Source organism: Panthera leo, chromosome E2 (genome assembly GCF_018350215.1).
Source record: "Panthera leo isolate Ple1 chromosome E2, P.leo_Ple1_pat1.1, whole genome shotgun sequence".
In the NCBI taxonomy this organism is placed as follows: domain Eukaryota; kingdom Metazoa; phylum Chordata; class Mammalia; order Carnivora; family Felidae; genus Panthera; species Panthera leo.
Window position 1 is genome coordinate 54794156 of NC_056693.1, and position 18751 is coordinate 54812906.

The 18751-nt window shown below is 54.2% G+C and overlaps 1 protein-coding gene across 2 annotated transcripts in view; it reads left to right on the plus strand.

Annotated features, from left to right (window-relative positions):
* LOC122209155 (c-Maf inducing protein) overlaps positions 1-18751 on the plus strand; it is a 230939-nt gene that overhangs the window by 176055 nt on the left and 36133 nt on the right. Inside the window, exons 1-5 of one of the 2 annotated variants that reach the window (XM_042920865.1) lie at positions 2120-2309; positions 3336-3497; positions 8268-8309; positions 15353-15415; positions 17802-17882. In XM_042920865.1, the coding sequence (XP_042776799.1) occupies positions 2277-2309; positions 3336-3497; positions 8268-8309; positions 15353-15415; positions 17802-17882 (381 nt within the window). In that variant the 5' untranslated portion in view covers positions 2120-2276. Of the gene's footprint in view, positions 1-2119; positions 2310-3335; positions 3498-8267; positions 8310-15352; positions 15416-17801; positions 17883-18751 lie in introns of those variants that run through there. The other variant, XM_042920864.1, reaches the window with a different exon arrangement.

Genomic DNA, 18751 nt, shown 5'->3' on the forward strand with positions numbered 1-18751 from the left:
CTCTCCACTGTCTGCACTGGCCCCGATGGACATGATAGAAAGAGAGAGGCCTCTGGAATTAACCAGAGTCGATTTTGACTCCTGAACCGACACTTTCTAGCAGTGTGACCTTGGGTCCTGAACTCACGCCTCTCTGGCCGTGAGAGTCGTACGTGTGAGCAGGACACTGGAGGCTACAGCACAAGGTTGCGGGTGCCCCTCTGAGCCACCGCACTCTGAAGGCTGCTCACCGGGACCGCGCGTGGCTCTGCCTGGGGGCACGTTCCTCTCTGGCTGCGAGAGCAGTTTGTCCACGGTGCGGGGCCCTGGACAAGAGGTGTCCAGAGAGTGGGCGGGCAAATGCAGCGTCCTCGCTCCCTGGGGGAGGGGAGCGGGGAGCACTGTCTCCTCAAGCTCCCACGCGATTCACAGCGGGTCCCACAGCGGCCCAGTCGTAACGCTTGGTGGTGCCCCGTTAGTGACTGCCTCTTCCTCCACACCCTGCACCGATGTGCCCCGCACCGCCTCTCAAGTCAAGAAGCCATCTGCACTTGGGTTCTTGTCTTAGGGTCCACTCTGGGGGCTGCTTGGCCTGCGGCAGGTCCCCGGCTCCCCGGGTCACGGTGAGGATGGAGAGAGCTGATTGATGCCCAGGAATGCCTAGTGCCTGGTGGGTAGCGTGAGCTCATTACACTTTGGCCCTTGTCACGAGCCCTGGGACCCTCTGGTTTTGAATGCAGCTTCGGCCTCTGTGACCACAGGTGCTGGGGACGCCCACTGAGCAAGGGCTCCGGTGCCTGGGGACTCACAAGAGAGTGTCACCCTTCCCCGCTTTGGAGGGGGTGTGTCGGCGGGCCCCGGGCTGGTGCTACCCCGTGGGCCCTCTTGCCCGGACCTTGCTACCTCGGGGTCTCAGTGATGTCTGAGTGTGGAGAGCCGCGGGCGGTCCTCACGGCCACCTACCCCCACACGCTGGCTGTATCTGGCAAAGTTCCGGCGGGTGGGGTGGAACAATGCTCACCAAAGATTAATGATAGCTATTTCTAGGTTGTGGGATTTTGGAGGCCTCTTTTCACTTATCCCCTTCTTTGTGCGTTTCAGCATAGTTTAAATTGCTTACAACGAGCAGGCATCGTTTTCACGAAAAGAATGAAGTCATTATTCTTTCAAAGGTAAATAGCTTGCAGCTGATGCGAAGATAGGGCCCTTACAGCTCAGACCGTATTCACATCTAGGATCTGCTGTGGGAACACATGAATGTGCATCGTGTGGTTTTCTTTGGGGCTTAATACACGGCGAGTTTCCGTGACCATTTCACGGTCACTTAAAAAGCAAGCAGTTCTCTGGGTACGGAGCAAACCCACAGCGTCCAGGACTCAGAGGGGCCATCGTCTTTCGGGGGCGGATCGGGTTCTTGCCTTGGGAAGCGTCTCCACGGCTTTAGACTTGGGGAACTTTGGCTCTGCACAGACCAGGCGGGGCGGAGGTGGTGCCTAGCTGACGGTAACTAGGCCCGAGGCTGGTTACCGGCCCAGGGAGGCCTCCGGGAACCGGCTGTGTCTCGTCATTAAAGTCCTGGGATTCACTAAGTCCTCACTGTCACCCCCACCGACTGCCTGTGTTCACTGAACGTCCGCCCCTGACAGCTCGCCGCAGCGTCTTCCAGTCCTTAGAGCATCTGCAGTGATTGACAAGTCCGTGTTTCAGGGGGTTCCTCTGCCTGCCGCCCCTCGGAGAGGCATCATCGCTCCCTGGTTCTTGATGAGGCGTGGTGACTGCCAGACCACAGCCAGACCAGGAGGGAGAATAAAGGGCAGGCAGGTGGAAGACGGGGTACGGGGACCAGCCATGCTGATTTGCTTAAGAAAGATCTGGGCTGACGAGGGAAACAGACTTTGGTGTGAGTTCGCTTTGTGGGTGATGGTGGTGGTGATGGGGCCTGATGAGCAAGTAAGAGACCAGAAAATCGTGGAGTTTGGGAACAAATGGGAGGAAGAAAGTAGAGACCCTATTTGTACCGCTGGGGTTGTGCATTTCATCCTCTTTTTCCAAAGAGACGAGTTATATACCCGGGTTCCCTTTTTGTTGCCAGTGGCTAATTCTGTTTGGACTCTGCCTGTGCATGTAACTGCGTACAGAGGGCGGACCATCGTGGGTCCAGAATTTGTCAAAGTCACACCCTGAAAGAGGCTGCAAAGTATTTTCCTGCCTGATTTATGGAAGAGGAACTGAGGCTCAGTAGGTGACATGCTTCATAGAACCGGGCCTGCCTGAGTCCAAAGTCTGCCTCCTGTGCCATGGCGAGGCCTCACCCAGCACAGTTAACTCAGGTTGGTAGGGAGCACATCCCCAGATACTTCCTTGAAAGCGCTGGGTTCCAAGATCACTTTGTCATTTATAACTCAGGAACGAAAGGGTCAGGGAGACCCCCGGCGGCCTCAGTGGGGGACCCTGACCTCCTCCCTCCCCACTCCTTCATTCAGACTCTGGCTCAGAGACTGTGACTCGTCACCCCAGCTGGCTGCTTGGTGCGGTGACACTAAACTTAGGTTTTCCCCAGGGAGCAGAGCACTTAATGAAGGAGTTCATCCAGGGGGAGAGTCCCAAGCCAGGGCAACAGTGGGGCCGGCAGCTGCCGGGGCCGGGAGGCACTTTGGCTGGGACCTCCGCCTTCCGAGGGCTGCTGTTTCCATGATGTCAGAGAGGCGGAACTCACTCTGCCTCACATCGAGGGAGACAGCAGCCCGTGCCCCAGTTCTTCTCCGCTTTGGACGCAGCCCCGAGCGAAGGTGAGGATGTGCTTCGCCCCACTCACCAGGTGGAAACTGAGGTCCGCTTTGTGGTTCTCGGGGGCCTCCGGGCTTGTCACCACCTGGCCAGCGTTGAATACCTGGCCACAAGCCTGTCTGTCCTTTTTCTTAGCTGGACTCCACTCTCCAGAGGGACCTCTTAGGGTCGGGATGAGTAGAAACCGTACCTCCAACGCAAAGAAAGCCTCTCTCTGGACCCCCGAATGCTTCCTTCCACCCTCCCTGCGTGTGAAAACTTAGGGAATACGTTTGGGAGAAGACGTGATCTGAAAGAGAAATCGCTTTGTTGTTTTTTTAAGTCATCGGAAACAGTGTGGAGATTTCTCAGCTAGTGTTCGGAAGGCCTGTCTGCAAACATCGCCTGTGACCCTGGGCAGGGACTTCTCCTTTCTCTGCGAGTCAGTTTCCCACGGGAGGGTTGGTCCACACGGGCAGTTTCTCGGGCCTTGTACCTGCTAGGGCATCTATTTCTCTGATCAGCTGGTGTCCTCTTCCACCATCAGAATATCAATAACATGTTTGTGTCTCTTTCTCCCTCCCGACCAGAAAAAGATTTACAAATATAAGAAAGTGCTGAGTAACCCAAGCCGTTGGGAAGTTGTCTTGAAGGAGATCCGAACTCTGGTGGACATGGCCCTGACATCCCCCCTGCAGGATGACTCCATCAACCAAGCCCCACTGGAAATCGTCTCAAAACTGCTCTCAGAGGTAAGACGTGCCTCCTGCTTGATTCTGCACACCCCACCCCCACCCCCTCTGCCGAGCACCAACGCTGTGCCAGGCAACAGAATGGGACTTGAGTTTGTATCGTCTGCCCGTTGTGGGCCGTCCCGGGGGTGTGGCAGGGGGAAGGGGCAGTGGTGACCACCCTGCCATGCCCCACGACCGAAGCTGGGGGACTAGCCTCGGGCCTGACGACAGGCTGGTGGTGATGATGGCAGCAGATTTCAGGAGCTTCCAGTTTTTCCTGAGCCAGAGCACATCGATGAAGCCCCCAGACTGCCCTGCCTTCCTGCCGGCCCCCCGCCACCCGTCTCCACCTTGCCCTGCCCTGGCCTGCGTCAGCTGCAGGGGTCCAAGCGGCTGTCGCTTTCTGCCTCCACGACCCCCCAGAGCCTCAGAAAACCCACTCTGCTGTGCCAGGCAGCCCCCCGGTAGGGTGCGTGCCGTGTGGGCATTGGAACAAAGACAAGCCCCCACCCCCCTGGAGCTCACGTTCCAGCAGGGATTCAGACAGGAACGTGGGGGCTCAGCCAGAGCCAGCCGTGCCATTCGTGTGTAGGCGAGGGCTACTTGGGGACACGCTGTGACTCCGGCCCGGGCACTCTTCTCCGCGCTCCACAAATACTAAAGCTGTCTCGTTTGTTTGCCTGCCTGGGCCCCTGGGGACGCTGGTGTTGATGACTCCCGGTTTGAACTTTCCACGGCCCCAGGGCAATGCCTCGGTCCCCCTTCCCTGGGAGTGGCCCCTGGTTCCTTTTAGAAGCACAAGCCCCTTGCTGCCTGGAGCCACCCCTTTCCCCGCAGACCCAAGCTGGTTGCTGCCCATCAGTCCAGGAAACTGGCCCGGGCCTTCTTCCATGTCTGCTATTTGAGCAGAGGACCCCTTTCCCTGGAAGGAAGTACGGCAAGAGGTAGAGGGTGGGCTGCAAGGACGGTGGCAGGTAGAGGAACAGAAGATGTGCCCTCGGGCGTGCGACAGCTTCATTTCGCAGAAGAGCAGAGACTCACGCTCTGAAATGCATCACAGTCAAGGCCTGGAATTGGAGGCCAGGCCGGGTGCTGTATGTGCAACCTGAAATCCCGGCTTCCCGCCTGAGCAGGGGAAGGGCCCCAGCAAGCAGGCCCGAGGCTGGCCGCTCACCGCGAGTACGCGCCTGCTGTGTGGCGGCCGGCGTCAGGTGCCCTGCAGCACGGCATCTCGTGTCGTACGGTCTCCCCTGAGACGTGGGCCTTGTTGTCTCCGTTGTACAGATGGGGAAACTCAGGTCCAGAGACACTGGAACACCTGAGCAAGTGGTGGGGCTGCAAATTCCACCTTGGGGCTTGCTTTCCCTGCAAGACCACCTGCCCGTCCCTCCTGCCCCACCAGTCCCGGCCACCACCACACCGTCGTTGACATCAGGTTCGCTGTCAGGACGATGGGGAAGGCGGCCGACGGGCACTGTCGCCAACCTCTGGCGGCGTTAATGTCACATGTGACCGCGCACCCGTGGGCCTTTGCATCGCTTCTCAGGCACCTGATCCCCAAGTGCTGGGGTGGGAAAAGATAAAAGCATTTAAAGAGGAAAAAAGGGAAGAAGCTTGCATTTGCTGTATACCTATTGTGTGTCGGGCAAGGGGTCAGTATGACTCACCATGTCTGACTGGTAAGAGCTGTTGTTTGTAAGGGACAGAGCTGGACAGAGCTGTGCCCGGGCAGCATCCCCCCGAGTAAGGCTTGACGCCTCCCTGAGTGACACTCAGGCTCTGTCACGACCACTTTGGCAGGCATTTAGTGCTGATACTTAGCATTTCTCCAGGGACCCTGCAGGGTAAGTACTAAAGGTACAGACGAGTAAACAGAGGCTCCAAGAGGTTGTCACCTGCCCAGGGTCACTTGGATAAGTGCCATTTTTATTGCCATAGGTGGTAGTCATGACCTTGACCTTAACCATTCTCAGCTTAAGGGTCTGGGAGGATGGGTGGAAAGACAAACAAATCCTTCCTCCTCCTTGCCCTTTCTTGTGTAGATTGTATGGGCTAGCTTATTTGCCTGTTCTCTTTACTCAAGTTGTCTCCGGGGTCTCCTTCTACGAGGCTCCAGGTGTCACCAAGCCAACCAGGAGGTGGGCAGGATCCCCAAGGAGGGGGTGGAGGGGCCGTTAGTTCTGCGAAAGGACTGCCCATCCGCTGGCCAGACAGAGCCGCGTCCCTGACCTCCCGGGCCTTTGTTGACTTGAGTGTGTGGAGAGGCCGCTCAGTTTGGGGTTCAGGTGTCCCCTATGATTCAGTGGCCGTTTTCAGTGAGTGCTCTCCACCCAGGGTTGAAAATGGCCTTGGGAGAGAGAAGTGTCCCTGCGGAACAGCACAGGCCACCACCAGTGACGGGGACAAAGAAATCAGCATCTGTATTTACCGAAGGCTCTTCCTGGGAAGGTGCACAGGTGCAGTGAGGAACGGACTGAGCCCTTCAGAGCTGTCCACCACGGCCCGAAGGATGGGACTGGCCCTTGCTTGGGCTGAGCACCATAGCTCAGTGGTTAGAGATGCAGGTTTTAGGGGGGCACCTGGGTGGCTTAGTCTGTTAAGCATCTGACTCTGGATTTCGGCTGAGGTCATGATCTCACAGTTTGTGAGATCGAGCCCCAGCATTGGGCTCCTTGCTGACGATGCAGAGCCTGCTTGAGATTCTTTTTCTCCCTCTTTGTCTCTGCCTGTGCCCTTCCCTGCACATGTGTGCACTTTCTTCTCTCCCTCCCTCTCTCTGTCTTTCTCGCTCTCTCTCAAAGTAAACTTTTATAAAAAGAGAGGGGCACCTGGGTGGCTCAGTCGGTTAAGCATCTGACTTCGGCTCAGGTCATGATCTCACGGCTCGTGGGTTCGAGCCCTGCGTCGGGCTCTGTGCTGATGGCTCGGAGCCTGGAGCCCGCTTCGGATTCTGTATCTCCCTCTCTCTCTGCCCCTCCCCCACTCGTGCTCTGTCTCTCAAAAATAAAGAAACATTAAAAAAAATTTTTTTTTTTGAAGAGAGAGATGCTGGGGCGCCTGGGTGGTTCAGTCAGTTAAGCATCCAACTTCGGCTCAGGTCATGATCTCACAGCTCATGAGTTCAAGTCCCATGTCGGGCTCTGTGCTGACGGCTCAGCCTGGAGTCTGCTTCAGATTCTGTGTCTCCCTCTCTCTCTGCCCCTCCCCTGCTCACATACTGTCTCTCTCTCTCTCAAAAATAAATAAAGATTTAAAAAAAATTGTTTTATAAATGAAGAGAGAGATGCAGGTTTTGGCATCAGGACAGAGAGGGTGAAACCCACACCCCACCGTCTCTTACCTGTGCTCCTGAGTCAGCTGCCGCACTGCGTGAGACTCTGGTAGCTCATCTGTGGACAGGAAAGCAGGAAAAGCATCGTAAGAAAGAAGAAGGATGTGGGATGAGGGTTACCGAGTGCACTCGCACTGCCTGAGGCATAGTGAGCTGTCTTTGTCAGTCAGGAGGAAAGACCAAAGCCACGTTTCCATCTACCCTGGGCGGAAAAATTATTGATGTTTAATCATCTGCCATAAATGGGCTGCTTAGACTCCACCAATGTCCAAAAAAGAAAAAGCCTTTGGATTCCAAAAGACATCCTTCCACCTTCCGTGTGTTCCTGGATTCTAAGCCCGAGGGCCTTGCTGTCTCCATGGGAACCCGGGGACTTGAGGAGGCAGACATCGCCCCGGCCGGGTTCCAAGGCTGTCTTCACCCTTTGGGCAAATCCACGGCCCAATGGCTTTTCTTTTGTTTCACCTGCTTGTAAATGCCAGATACCCTGATGCTCCTTAAACGTGATGCCAGGTGGTGCGCATGGTGGGGCTGTTTCTAGAACCCAACAGCCATCGATCTTGCCAGTTCACTGTCCGGTGAGACGGCATGTTACCGGGGGCCAAACGCGGCCCTATTAGGAAATCTGAACCGACACCAGGTAGAACCCATTCCACCAAGAACAAACAGATGAAACCGAACACCACACGAAACTAGGAAAGAAGACGGTAGTGACCGTTTCTGGTTTCTCCCATGATTTCTCATTTATCGCGTGATCATTCCTTCCCTCATTCACATACGCACAGGATGGTGGTAACAGGTACCAGCTGGGTAAGAAGATCCCGCATTGGGGAGGGAAAAAACCCTAAAATTTAAACAAGCTTAACGCATTCCACTTAATATTATTTTTGCAAGTTAATCGCTGGCATTTGAATTTAGCTAAACCACGTTTGGCCAGCTCATGGAAGACCATTCTTCCCTGGGAACCTAGCTGGAAAGCTGCTGTGATAATATGTATGTGCCGCTCTTATGCCTGGTACACAGTCAAGATTCCAAAGTCTGTTTATGTGTTTACTGTGAACCTGCCTCCTGGCTCCCCAGTGGCATCTACATGAGCAGCACCAAGCGTGCGGTTAGGTCTGTCTGTATACCCTCTCACTGAAGCCCACAGAGGATCCCTATTTATGGGAGAAGAAACCGAGTCTCACCGAGGAGCCAAGGTCGCATAACTCACGAGGGGTGAAACCAGGACTGGAAACGCAGTCCCCCCCGCCCCAAAGCCGTGCTTTCCTCCCTTCCCGACCAATCCTGTGAGGGGCTTCTGATCTGTTTAATTAAGAAAAGTGACCATTGCTCGCTGAGATGCTGAAAGCGTTTTTCACCGGTTGGACCTTTGAGATGTAAATGTTCCGTTTTATTAACGTCAGTGTTTCTGTTTTGTTTTGTCTCCCTCCTGCGCTCTCCATTCAATCCCTCAGAACACAAACTTGACTACCCAGGAGCATGAGAACATCATTGTGGTAAGTCTCTCCGGACCCTTCTCCCTCTGTCCACCTCTTGGGGCCCACAGTCCTTCCCCCCCACCCCGATCTGAGTGCATTCTCGGAAGCACGTGTGATCCACCAGCATGGCGACCTTACTCAGTTTTGTCTTTTCTGTCAAGCCAGACGAGTCTGCTTCCTGCCTTTGCACATTTCAGAGCCCCAATTGATTGGGAAGGGGGATGTAATTATCAGTCGTTGAGGTTTGTAGCAAATGTGTCTTAATCGCCTCCTCCTTCCCGAGTGTGCCGCAGGGAGTTGAAGGCAGGAGATGGCAGACAGTGTATAATGTATTCAGAGGCATAACCCTATTAGCTGAAAGGTAAGCATTCTCTTTCTTGCCCCAGGACAGATCTCCTAATTAATCCACAAATAGAACCTGGATTTAATTCCCTCTGATACGCAAAGTGGGGTAATATTTTCTAGGACTTGACTGTGATGTAAGCATCTTTGGCGTAAAATCTCTTCCTGGGTGATTTTAAGCTATGAAGTGTGACTCTCACTAGAGAGAAGAGAGAAATGAGGTTGCACCTGCCGGATGCCAAGCACCGATCTGTGTATTTGAATCTGTGCATAACTAAGACCGTTCCTGTTCCCGAGACGTTCATCGTCTGTTGTAGGAAGACACGTAGATCACTGCACAAATAGAGGCTTGTAGTATAGAGAGTGGAGTGATAAGCTCACCTGGGAGAGAAGCCACTGTGCTTCTTGGAGACAGCGATGTCTGAGTTGGGTTTTGAGGGATCAGTAGGAGCTTGCCAGATGAGGGGCTCCTGGGTGGCTCGTTCGGTTCAGCGTCTGACTCTTGATTTCGGCTCCGGTCATGATGTCACAGTTGTGGGACCGGGCCCCACATCAGGCTCTGTGCTGAGCGTGAAGCCTGCTTCAGATTCTCTCTCTCCCTCTCTCTCTGCCCCTCCCCTACTCACATGTGTGATGACCGTCCACTCAGCCTCTGTCAAAATAAGTAAACTTAGTAATAATACATTAAAAAAAAAAAAAAAAAAAGGAGTTTGCCAGATGGCAAGACAGAGTAAAGCAGAGTAAAGGCCTTCCTGAGAGACTAAATAAAATGTGCACAGAGACGTAAAACAACATGCTCTATTCTGGAAGCATCAGCATTGCTGGAGCACACAGCATAAGGAAGTAGGGAAGCAGAACTTGAAACGGAAGTGGGAGGCCAAGCTTGGTGTGCACAGAAAGGACATTCGCCTGGGCCAGAGGTCCTGTGGCTGCAGCCTTTGAAACAAGGACAGCATGCCAGACTCCGTGCCCCTCTGAATTATGGTTTCATGGGCCCTCCCCCTTGGCGCTGGCAGGCCCCGCCTGGAGAATCCCCTTCCTCACTCCAGCTGGGTCTTGTGGGCACCCAAAGAGGTGAGGCCTAGACTGTTTATTGTGGAGAATAAAGGCAGCAGCTTCTGTGCAGCCCCAGCTAGTATCTGGCACACTCAGTGGGTATTTGCTAAAAATGTAGAGTTTTTTTTTTTTTTATTTTCCTGTGCTCCACCCTGACCACTCATTGCCTTCTCTCGCCAGAACAGGGGGGATGTCGACCTGGGCACCCCCCCGTCCCCTACCACCACCTTTCTCTGGCATATTATTAACTAATAAACTCGTTGAAAAAACACTTGTCAACATGTAAGTGCAAGTATGTGCCGAAAACTCTGTGCCACAGGCTCAGTGCCACCATTGAGGGATTTACCGTGTGCTGGGAGAACCTGGCAGGTCAACAGACAATCAAGAAATAACATGGTTGGGGGTTGAGATTTGTTTGGAGTGTTAGTGGGGCACAGAGGGCAGGCACCTGACATCCTCTGCCAGTGAGGGTACTGGGAGGAGGATGACGGAGGGCTTCTAGGAGGAGGTGAGCAAACCGGATCTTAAAGGATGGGTAGGCAGTCCAGGCAGAGGGCCCAGCACGAGAAAGGCAGAGCAGGGAGGCGCTGGCTGGAGGAGAAGCAGGCAGGGACCTGGGCGCCGGGGAAGGAGCCGGTGTCTTCCTCTCCCTGCTGGCGATAACTATGGGTCCCACTTCAGCCCTGGAAGAAGGGTGAGGGCTTTGGACTGGGGACGAGCCTGGGAAAAGAATTTTGATCTGAGAGATGCAGGCTGCTTTTACCCAGCTAATTTGGCTGGGCTGACCCCTTAATTGGGCTGGGCTAAGCTCCCCTGCTCAGCAGGCATGCCTGAGAACAGAGGAGAATGTGATCTGCGGTCTGACCCCCAGCCCTGCGTTTTACAGCCTGCCTCGCAGTGTTCTTTGTCACCAGCGCCCTTATCATTATTGGGAAGTCTCCTTTCGTTCCAGAGATTACATTATCTGATTTGACCCGTGGGCAATTTTCTCCCACTGGGGCTTGGTATTTTTTTATGTGATCGTTTTCATAAATACTCTCACGAGTAACTTGAGTTGGTCTTACTCGGTCCATCTGGGGTCAGGCATCTGTGCAGTAGGTAGGTGTTGACTGGAGCTGGCACGTCACTGGACGCGCGTCGACCCCCAGTCCGAACCGCAACTGGGGTCCCACGTGCTAGTGAGGAGTGGAGGCTTGGAGCTGAAGGTGAGCTCACGCTCAGAGCTGGTGCAGACCCTGGGCCCGCCCCATACGAGCTGTGACCTTGGGCAAGTAACGGGAGGACTTCTGCTTTTATTTTGTTTTATTTTATTTTATTTTATTTTGTTTTATTTTATTTTATTTTATTTCATTTTTTTTTTTAATTTTTTTTTTCAACGTTTTTTATTTATTTTTGGGACAGAGAGAGACAGAGCATGAACGGGGGAGGGGCAGAGAGAGAGGGAGACACAGAATCGGAAACAGGCTCCAGGCTCCGAGCCATCAGCCCAGAGCCCGACGCGGGACTCGAACTCATGGACCGCGAGATCGTGACCTGGCTGAAGTCGGACGCTTAACCGACTGCGCCACCCAGGCGCCCCTTATTTTATTTCATTTTATGGGGAGCCTGGGTGGCTCAGTCGGTGAAGCGTCTGACTTTGGCTCAGGGCGTGATCTCACGGTTCGTGAGTTCGAGCCCCGCGTCAGGCTCTGGGCTGACAGCTCGGAGCCTGGAGCCTGCTTCAGATTCTGTGTTTCCGTCTCTCTCTCTCTCTCTGACCCTCTCCTGCTCACACTCTGTCTCTCTCTCTCTCTCAAAAATAAACATTAAAAAATTTATTTTATTTTATTTTAAATATTGTTATTTTTTTATTTTTCTTTAACATTTATTCATTTTTGAGAGACAGAGACAGAGCATGAGTGGGGGAAGGGCGGAGAGAGAGAGGGAGACGCGGAATCCGAAGCAGGCTCCAGGCTCTGAGCTGTCAGCCCAGATCCCGATGCAGGGCTCGAACCCATAAACTGTGAGATCGTGACTGGAGCCAAAGTCGGGCGCTTCACCAGCTGAGCCACCCAGGCGCCCCTAAAATATTATTTAAAAATACCTTTGCAAATATTCCATGAGTATAATTTCATTAAAAAAAGAAGAAGAAAGGAAAGGATTTCACTCCATCCCAGTGTCCTCTTCAGAGACGGCACCTGGGACTTTCGGGTGACAGCAAACCCACACAGACAGACAGGGTTGTGGCTTTGTGTTTTCAGCATTAATGATGTGATGCTACACGTGTTGTCTCAGAGATGCTTTTGAGTCCTTTCATGCTTATCTGCCACAAGGTTTCTGGCCTCAGTATTAGTGAAAGTTGGGGACGGATCTTTCCTTGTGAGGTACCTGTCCTCTGTGGCCTCAACCCACTAGATGCCCGTAGCCCTTCCCGGTCGTGATGATCAAAAATGTGTCTCCGGACATGCCAACATCCCTTGGGAGGCAGAGTCAACCCTGGTTGAGAACCACTGGCCCACCCAGTCCTTTCTTTCTACTGGCTCTAGAATATTTTTATTTAACCAGATGGCCATTCAGATCACTTTCAGCTAACTTGACATAGTAAGCCTCAGTCTCCTCATCTGTGAAATGGGTATGGCAACAATGCCTTTCTTACAGGGCTGCCGGGAAGAGTCAGTGAGCTAATGTTCCTGACATGCTCAGCGGAGGACTGGGTTTATGGAAAGAGTCCACAGAAATCTAAGCGCTTTTGATTAATCATACCTTTAGAAATGATCATAACTCTGTGACCAGGGCAGGCCTTGTAGCCTCCCTGACCCTCTGTCTCTTCATCTGTACAAAAGGAAATAACTCCCACTTGACCTCACAGAGTTGTCATGAGGATCGAATGAGGTAATAGCCGTGGAGGCACAGAGCCCACACCTCACGCCCACTCTGGGCACTTAAATCCTTTCCACTCCTTTTTTCCTTGACTCGTTCCCGAGAAAGAGGGGCCTGGCACGATTGAAGAGCTTCAGCCTTGCCTGTGGTACCTCCTCCCGGAGCCGGTCCAAGAGCAGGGTGTGGGGAGCAGGGGCATCCGGGGGGCATGGGGGCAGGCACAGGAGAGCCCCCACATAGCAGGCTGAGCACTGAACTTCTGGAAATGAGAGCAGAGCCAGAACCGTGGGCTGAGATCACGCTGGTGGTTTCGTTGTCTTTCGCTGCCCCGTTTCTCCTTCAGTGTGATTCCTGTCACCAGACAGGGCTGTTTATTTCCCGGTCGTGTGGAGGGCCGGGACTGAGAAGTCGCGTGGTGAATAGCTTAGCCTCCTGAGTCACCAACATGGGTTCACACTCTGGCTCCCCCGTGTTCTGACTGTGCCACCTCGGGCAGCAGACTCAATCTCTGGGAAAAAAGGCAAGACCTACACCCACCTCCCAGGACACGGTGAAGATCGCCATGGGCACGGTCAGCACAGAGCCCAGCACGGGGGGTACCCAGAACGGCACCTGCTGCTGTGGGTATTACTGTTGGTCTGTGACCGTTGTCGGTCGGCGGTTTGTGGTCCGTGTGGCTGGGGTGGGGGAGACCGTGACAAGATGACGGGCTCAGCCTCGCGGTCAGTGAGGTGCCCACCTACCCTGCCCCACACTGCCTGGGAGAACTTTCTGCCCTGGTGGAGGTATTCACTGGCTTCGTGTGACTACTGAGCCCTTGAAACATGGTTCACGCAACTGGGGAACTGCATTTTTTATTTTATTTCACTTAAAATCATTAATTTTATGTCAGTTAAAGTCTGAGTGGTCACATGTGGCTAGTGGCTACTGTTAGACCATGCGGCCCTAGGCAGGTAAGACCCGGGGCCTAATCACCAGCCGTTTGCCAACCTGGCTCGTGGTGCCACCAAGGAGAACCTCAGTGTCCGTGACTTACTTGTTCACAGAGGTGCGTTCACGTAGCTGGCCGAGTAACTGCCATCTTTTATTGGTCTCCAGTTACACTGCCTCTCCCTGATGGTCCCAGGCCAAGCGGAAGACCTTGCTGAGAGGTCCCTCCGCATGTCCAGAGGCGCTGCTGCAGGGAACAGATCAAGGAGACCCTGTGAACCCAAGCAGGCGGGGTCGGAGCTGTGGGAGTCGGTGACGGGGAGAGCGTGTCCTCACAGAGCCCTCCTGGGAGTCGGGCCGGATCGCTCCGCCCCCCCTTGCCACTGTGTCCAGTGCAGCCCAAGACAGCCCCCCAGTGATGGTGGCCATGGCCTGCTGTGTTCCAGGCCATTGGGTTTATCCTGAGGCCGAGACTCCAAAGCTTCTAGAGTTTTCTCTCATCAGATCCGCCCAACAACCCAGTGAATAGGTAACTCTAGTTCTCCCCATTTACAGGCCCGAAGAGGTCGAGTTGCCCACTCAGGGTCACACGGCCTCGCAGTCTTGGTGCTGGGTCCTGGGTCTCCTGTTTCCTAATCTTGTGCCCAGTGTGGCAAATAAGAAAATGAGTGGACCTCACATAGACGTTAACCTTCCAGTAACTAACATTTATGGAGACCTGGCCTTATTTCAGACTCCGTGAGAGGTATTATAACAGGGGCTCCTTAACTGGGGACTCTTTTGTCTCCTGTGGGGCATTTGGCAGTGTCTGGACACATTTTCTCCCGTGGTTCCAATATCTTATTTGAGGTTTAGCAAAATCATTAAAACAGAAATTATGAAAAAAATAAAAATAAAGAATAAAAATTAAAAAACAAATTATGAAAGGGGAAGAAAAATCACGAATCACACACCATTCAGGCCATGGGAACCTTGTCCAGGAATGGCGGTGGGAACCGGTAAGAATTGGACAGCTCGCCTAAGAAGGCCTGGGGGAGGGGTGCGCCTGGGTGGGTCAGTCGGTTAAGTGTCCGAGTTCAGTTCGGCTCCAGTCATGATCTCAAGGTTCATGGGTTAGAGCCCCGCATCGGGCTCTGTGCTGATGGCTCAGAGCCTGGAACCTGCTTCAGATTCAGCGTCTCCCTCGCTCTCTGCCCCTCCCCTTCTCGTGCTCTGTCTCTCTCTCTCTCAAAAATGAATAAATGTTAAAAAAAAATAAATTTTTTTAAGACTTGGTGGGAAATGAACTCAAGGGGCATGAGATATTCAAACTCCCTTAATATAAAACCAAAGTGTGCCCGGAGACTTTCACCGTCACAGCTGGCTGAGGGTTGCTCCTGGCATCTAGCGGGTTGAGCACAAGGATGCTGCAGAATGTCCTGCAAAGGGCGGGGACGACCAGCCCCAGATGACAGTTATCAGCACCTCCCGCCCGCTTTTCCACTGACTCTGTCTGCTCCGCTTTCCAGGCGGGAACTCGGGCGTTAAAAGAGACAAAGTAGCTTGTTCGAACAGTTATAGAGCCACAAGTGCCACAACTAGAACTGCACCCAGGACTCTGCCCCCAGTGCCTGGGCTCATAACCGCTCAACTGTCCTGCCCCGTAGGCGGGGACTGTTGATCTGAGGGGGACGTGCATGGACGTCAGCAGGTCACCAAACCCCTAAAGCTACCTGCGTCGTCGTAGGTGTGTATTTTTCCGAGGCGGGGGATCAGCCCAGACTTTTTATCAGTTTCTCAGTGGGTGCCGTGAGCCCCCCCGCCCCCCCCCCCCCCCCCGCCAGGTAGGAGTTCCTCCTAGAGATTCCAACTGACATTTGTTCGTTGTCTTCTAGGCGATTGCTCCTTTGCTGGAAAACAACCATCCACCGCCAGATCTCTGTGAATTCTTTTGCAAGGTATGGCGTCCCTGAAGGAGGGCTGCGTTTGCAGGAGGCAGCCTGCCTCCGAGTGCGTGCTGGGGTCGGCTTGGTGCAATTTGCTGAAAACCCAGGCTTCCCCGACCTGGGTCAGGGCCCCACATGGACCCAGAAGGCAAGCCAGGCAACCTTCTCTTAGGGTTACAGCTCTCTCTCTCCGCCACACAGGTGATCAGGAAGGCCCAGAGTCCAAACCGGTGGGTCGGGGAGGAGCGTCCGGCTTTTCTCTGGACTGTCTTTGTAGCTGTCTTGGGAGAAATGTGTAGCAGGTTTTCTGGGTTCCTGACGTCAGAGCTGGTTTATTATTAGCCCCGGCTCCTCTGCGCACCGGCTGGCCCACAGTGGGGCACGGCCATGGGGCTTTTCCTGAACAGGGAAAGCAGGCAGGGGAACGCCAGGTTAGCTGGGGGGAGCCACAGAGCGGGACATCCACTGCCGCGGACCCAGTGCCAGGCTCGCAGTGGGATTTACACGGAACACGCCCAGGGCGTGTCGGGGACCAATCATCCGTCACTCTGAAAGCACACTTCAGTAGTCCGGGGACTGAACCAGCATGCAATCCTGGTTTGTTCTTTGCTGTATGATTTTTTTTTTTTTTTTTTATGTAACGAGTTGATGTCTTTGGAGAGACGCAGGGCCTAGGTTTGCTGCTTCCCCGGCGCTCCCCCGTCTTGCACCTGCTGACTCACCCTCCTCGTGCTCCCTCCCTCCCTTGCTTCTTCCACAGCCCCATGGTGTCCTCAGGGGGCGTGGACTGTGTCCACCAGTGAGCCGAGCACGCGGCATGGCCAAGCGGGCACCTGGGAGGCTCAGTGGTTTCTGGAGGGAAGGGGATGGAAAACACACTCTCTCTGTGTGCTTGAGAGACACAGGATTGCCTTATCCTCTCTGGCCTCATCTCTCCGTCAGGAGACCTTTTCCAGCAACCCACAGAGCAGAGGGTGGACCCAGCCTGCTGGTCCGCAGTGCCCGGGACGCGTTCTCAATGCGCGTGTGTGGCATGGGGCAGGGTGTGCCCTCCGGGCCCAGCGGGTGAGCACCTGTGCGTGTGTGCACACAAGCATGTGCTGCACGGGCATCGGGCTCCTGTGCAAAATGGAGGCCCCCTCCTCCCCGGGGGCCATGGTGAGGCTGGAGACAACTATCAGGCCTTCTCTGCCCCCCAGTGCTTGAGGGCGACGCGCCCCAAGCAGGGTGGGGTCAGATGACCCAGTGTGTGGGCCCCCGAGAGGGTGGTCAGCTGCTCCCTTACCTGTCTCAGCCGATCATCTGTCTCAGTAGTTTGTCCAATTTAATCCAAATCTCTTTATTCTGCTCTCAGGCTGTACAGCTTCTCCCAGAGTTCGTGGTTTTCAAACCACGGTGGTTCTAGAACACTGGACCTCTGTTCAAAGCACATCATACCTGAGGGTTCCCAGGTAGCACAGTTTGAAAAATAGTGAGGTGGAAAAAACCATTCTTTCTGGCATTTTCTGATAGAACTCCTACTGGTCCTATACAGAAGGCAGCCCGCCCTTTGGAGCGAGGGCTCCCAGCCCCTGGGGCCTGTCAGCCTTCAGGCTATTTTCCCTCCGGGGGGGGGGGGGGGGGGGGGGGGGCGGTCCAGCCTCTGTGCCTCACCCACCAGGAAGCCTTGCCAGAAGGGGGAACCTGAGGGGAACAAAGCCACCCCCACTGGGTCCACTCTGGGCCAGCTCACTGGACTTGCGCGGGCAGCCTCACCTACCAGACTTTGAAGCCAGGACCCCACGATCTGAAGAAAGTTTATTTATCTTCGGTTTCCCAGGAAAGCCCTGATTTCTCATATCCCAAACTCAGCACCTACAGGCCTGGGCAGGTTATAAATGTGTCGGGAGGGATGGGGCCTGGTTTGTTCCACCTGAAGGTCTTCAGTTTTCATTTGAAACACAAAACACCACCGTGACGAAATTAAAACACATCTGAGAGGTGCATTTGGCCTCACACTGCTGCCAGCTTATTAAAACCAACAACCGAAAAGCCACAGAGCTTTCAAGATTCTGGTGTCCAAACACTGAGACCCCTGGTGTTCTTGCCCCCGGGTTTCAAGACACTCCTCTGTCACACCATGTCACATTGTGTCCAGAGCTGACGCCTGTCTATACTATCTAAAACAGCCTCGGATTTTAAGATCAAAACAAAAAGCAAACAAAAGATCCCTTCCTCACTTACTGCAAAAAGAAAAAAAAAAAGAGCAAAAGCCGTGCACCAGTATTGATCAAGGGAATACAGGCATCAGTGCTGGGCTCCCTGCCCCTGAGCCCTGCTAGGAGCCACAGACCAGGCCCGATCAGCCCTGGCTGGGCCCTGCCAGCTCGGCACTGACCGTGTCCTTCTGTCTCCCCAGCACTGCAGAGAGCGGCCCCGGTCCATGGTGGTCATCGAAGTGTTCACGCCCGTGGTCCAGAGAATCCTCAAGCATAACATGGTGAGTTCCCCTGACCACCCCCCGCCGGCCCCAGACTGCAAAGCCAGTCTTTTCTTTCCCTTTTCCCCAAAGATTTGGGGAACGGGGTTGGCTGTCCTGGCCTGACCACCAGGGACTGGGGTTGGGATTCTGTCTAAGTTGGGGTGTTAACATAGCCTGTCCTCCTCGGCCATGTTTTTTTTTTTCTCTTAAGGCAACAAGAAGGATCTTTTCACAGTAAAAATAACAAAAATAGTGTGTCTGGGGGAGAAGAGAGAAGTTTCCGTGTGTAGAATCAGAAATAAGGTCTAGAGATGCTCGGCCCTCAAGAAGGGGGAGTGGAACCCCTCACTTCCTCAGTGGGGGCTGGGCTGTCCATAATGGTGTCCTTCCTGATGCACCGTGTGGAAGGGGGAGAAGGAGTGACTTTGTGATGGAGAAAGCGGACAGTCACGGCCATGGCCAGGCAGTCAGGGTCATCAGCCGCAGTGACAAGTCATGTGAGGGCGTGCACCCTGGCTGTGATGTGAGGGGAGGGGCACCGTGCTGCTGAAGAGAAGCAGCGAAAAACGAGGGCCAGTGTCCAATGTGCCTTACCGAGCCAGCCCCCAGCCTGGACTCAGGTCCCCTGGGTGATGTGGAGGCATCTGTGTGCTGTGGCACTAAATCATTTACAGCGTACCCATGACTCCTGCCCCCCCGCCTGTCAAGACTTAGCATGCGAAAACAACTGTGGAAAGGGGCAACCTACAGTTCACAAGTAGCCTTCCTGTCTCCACACCGTGTCCCTAACCCCAGTCCGGATGGCAGCGTAGGGCACAGGTGCGGTTCCTCATCCCGCACCCGCGGCAGACATCATTAATCGATTACAGCACTCTTCGCGCAGAGCC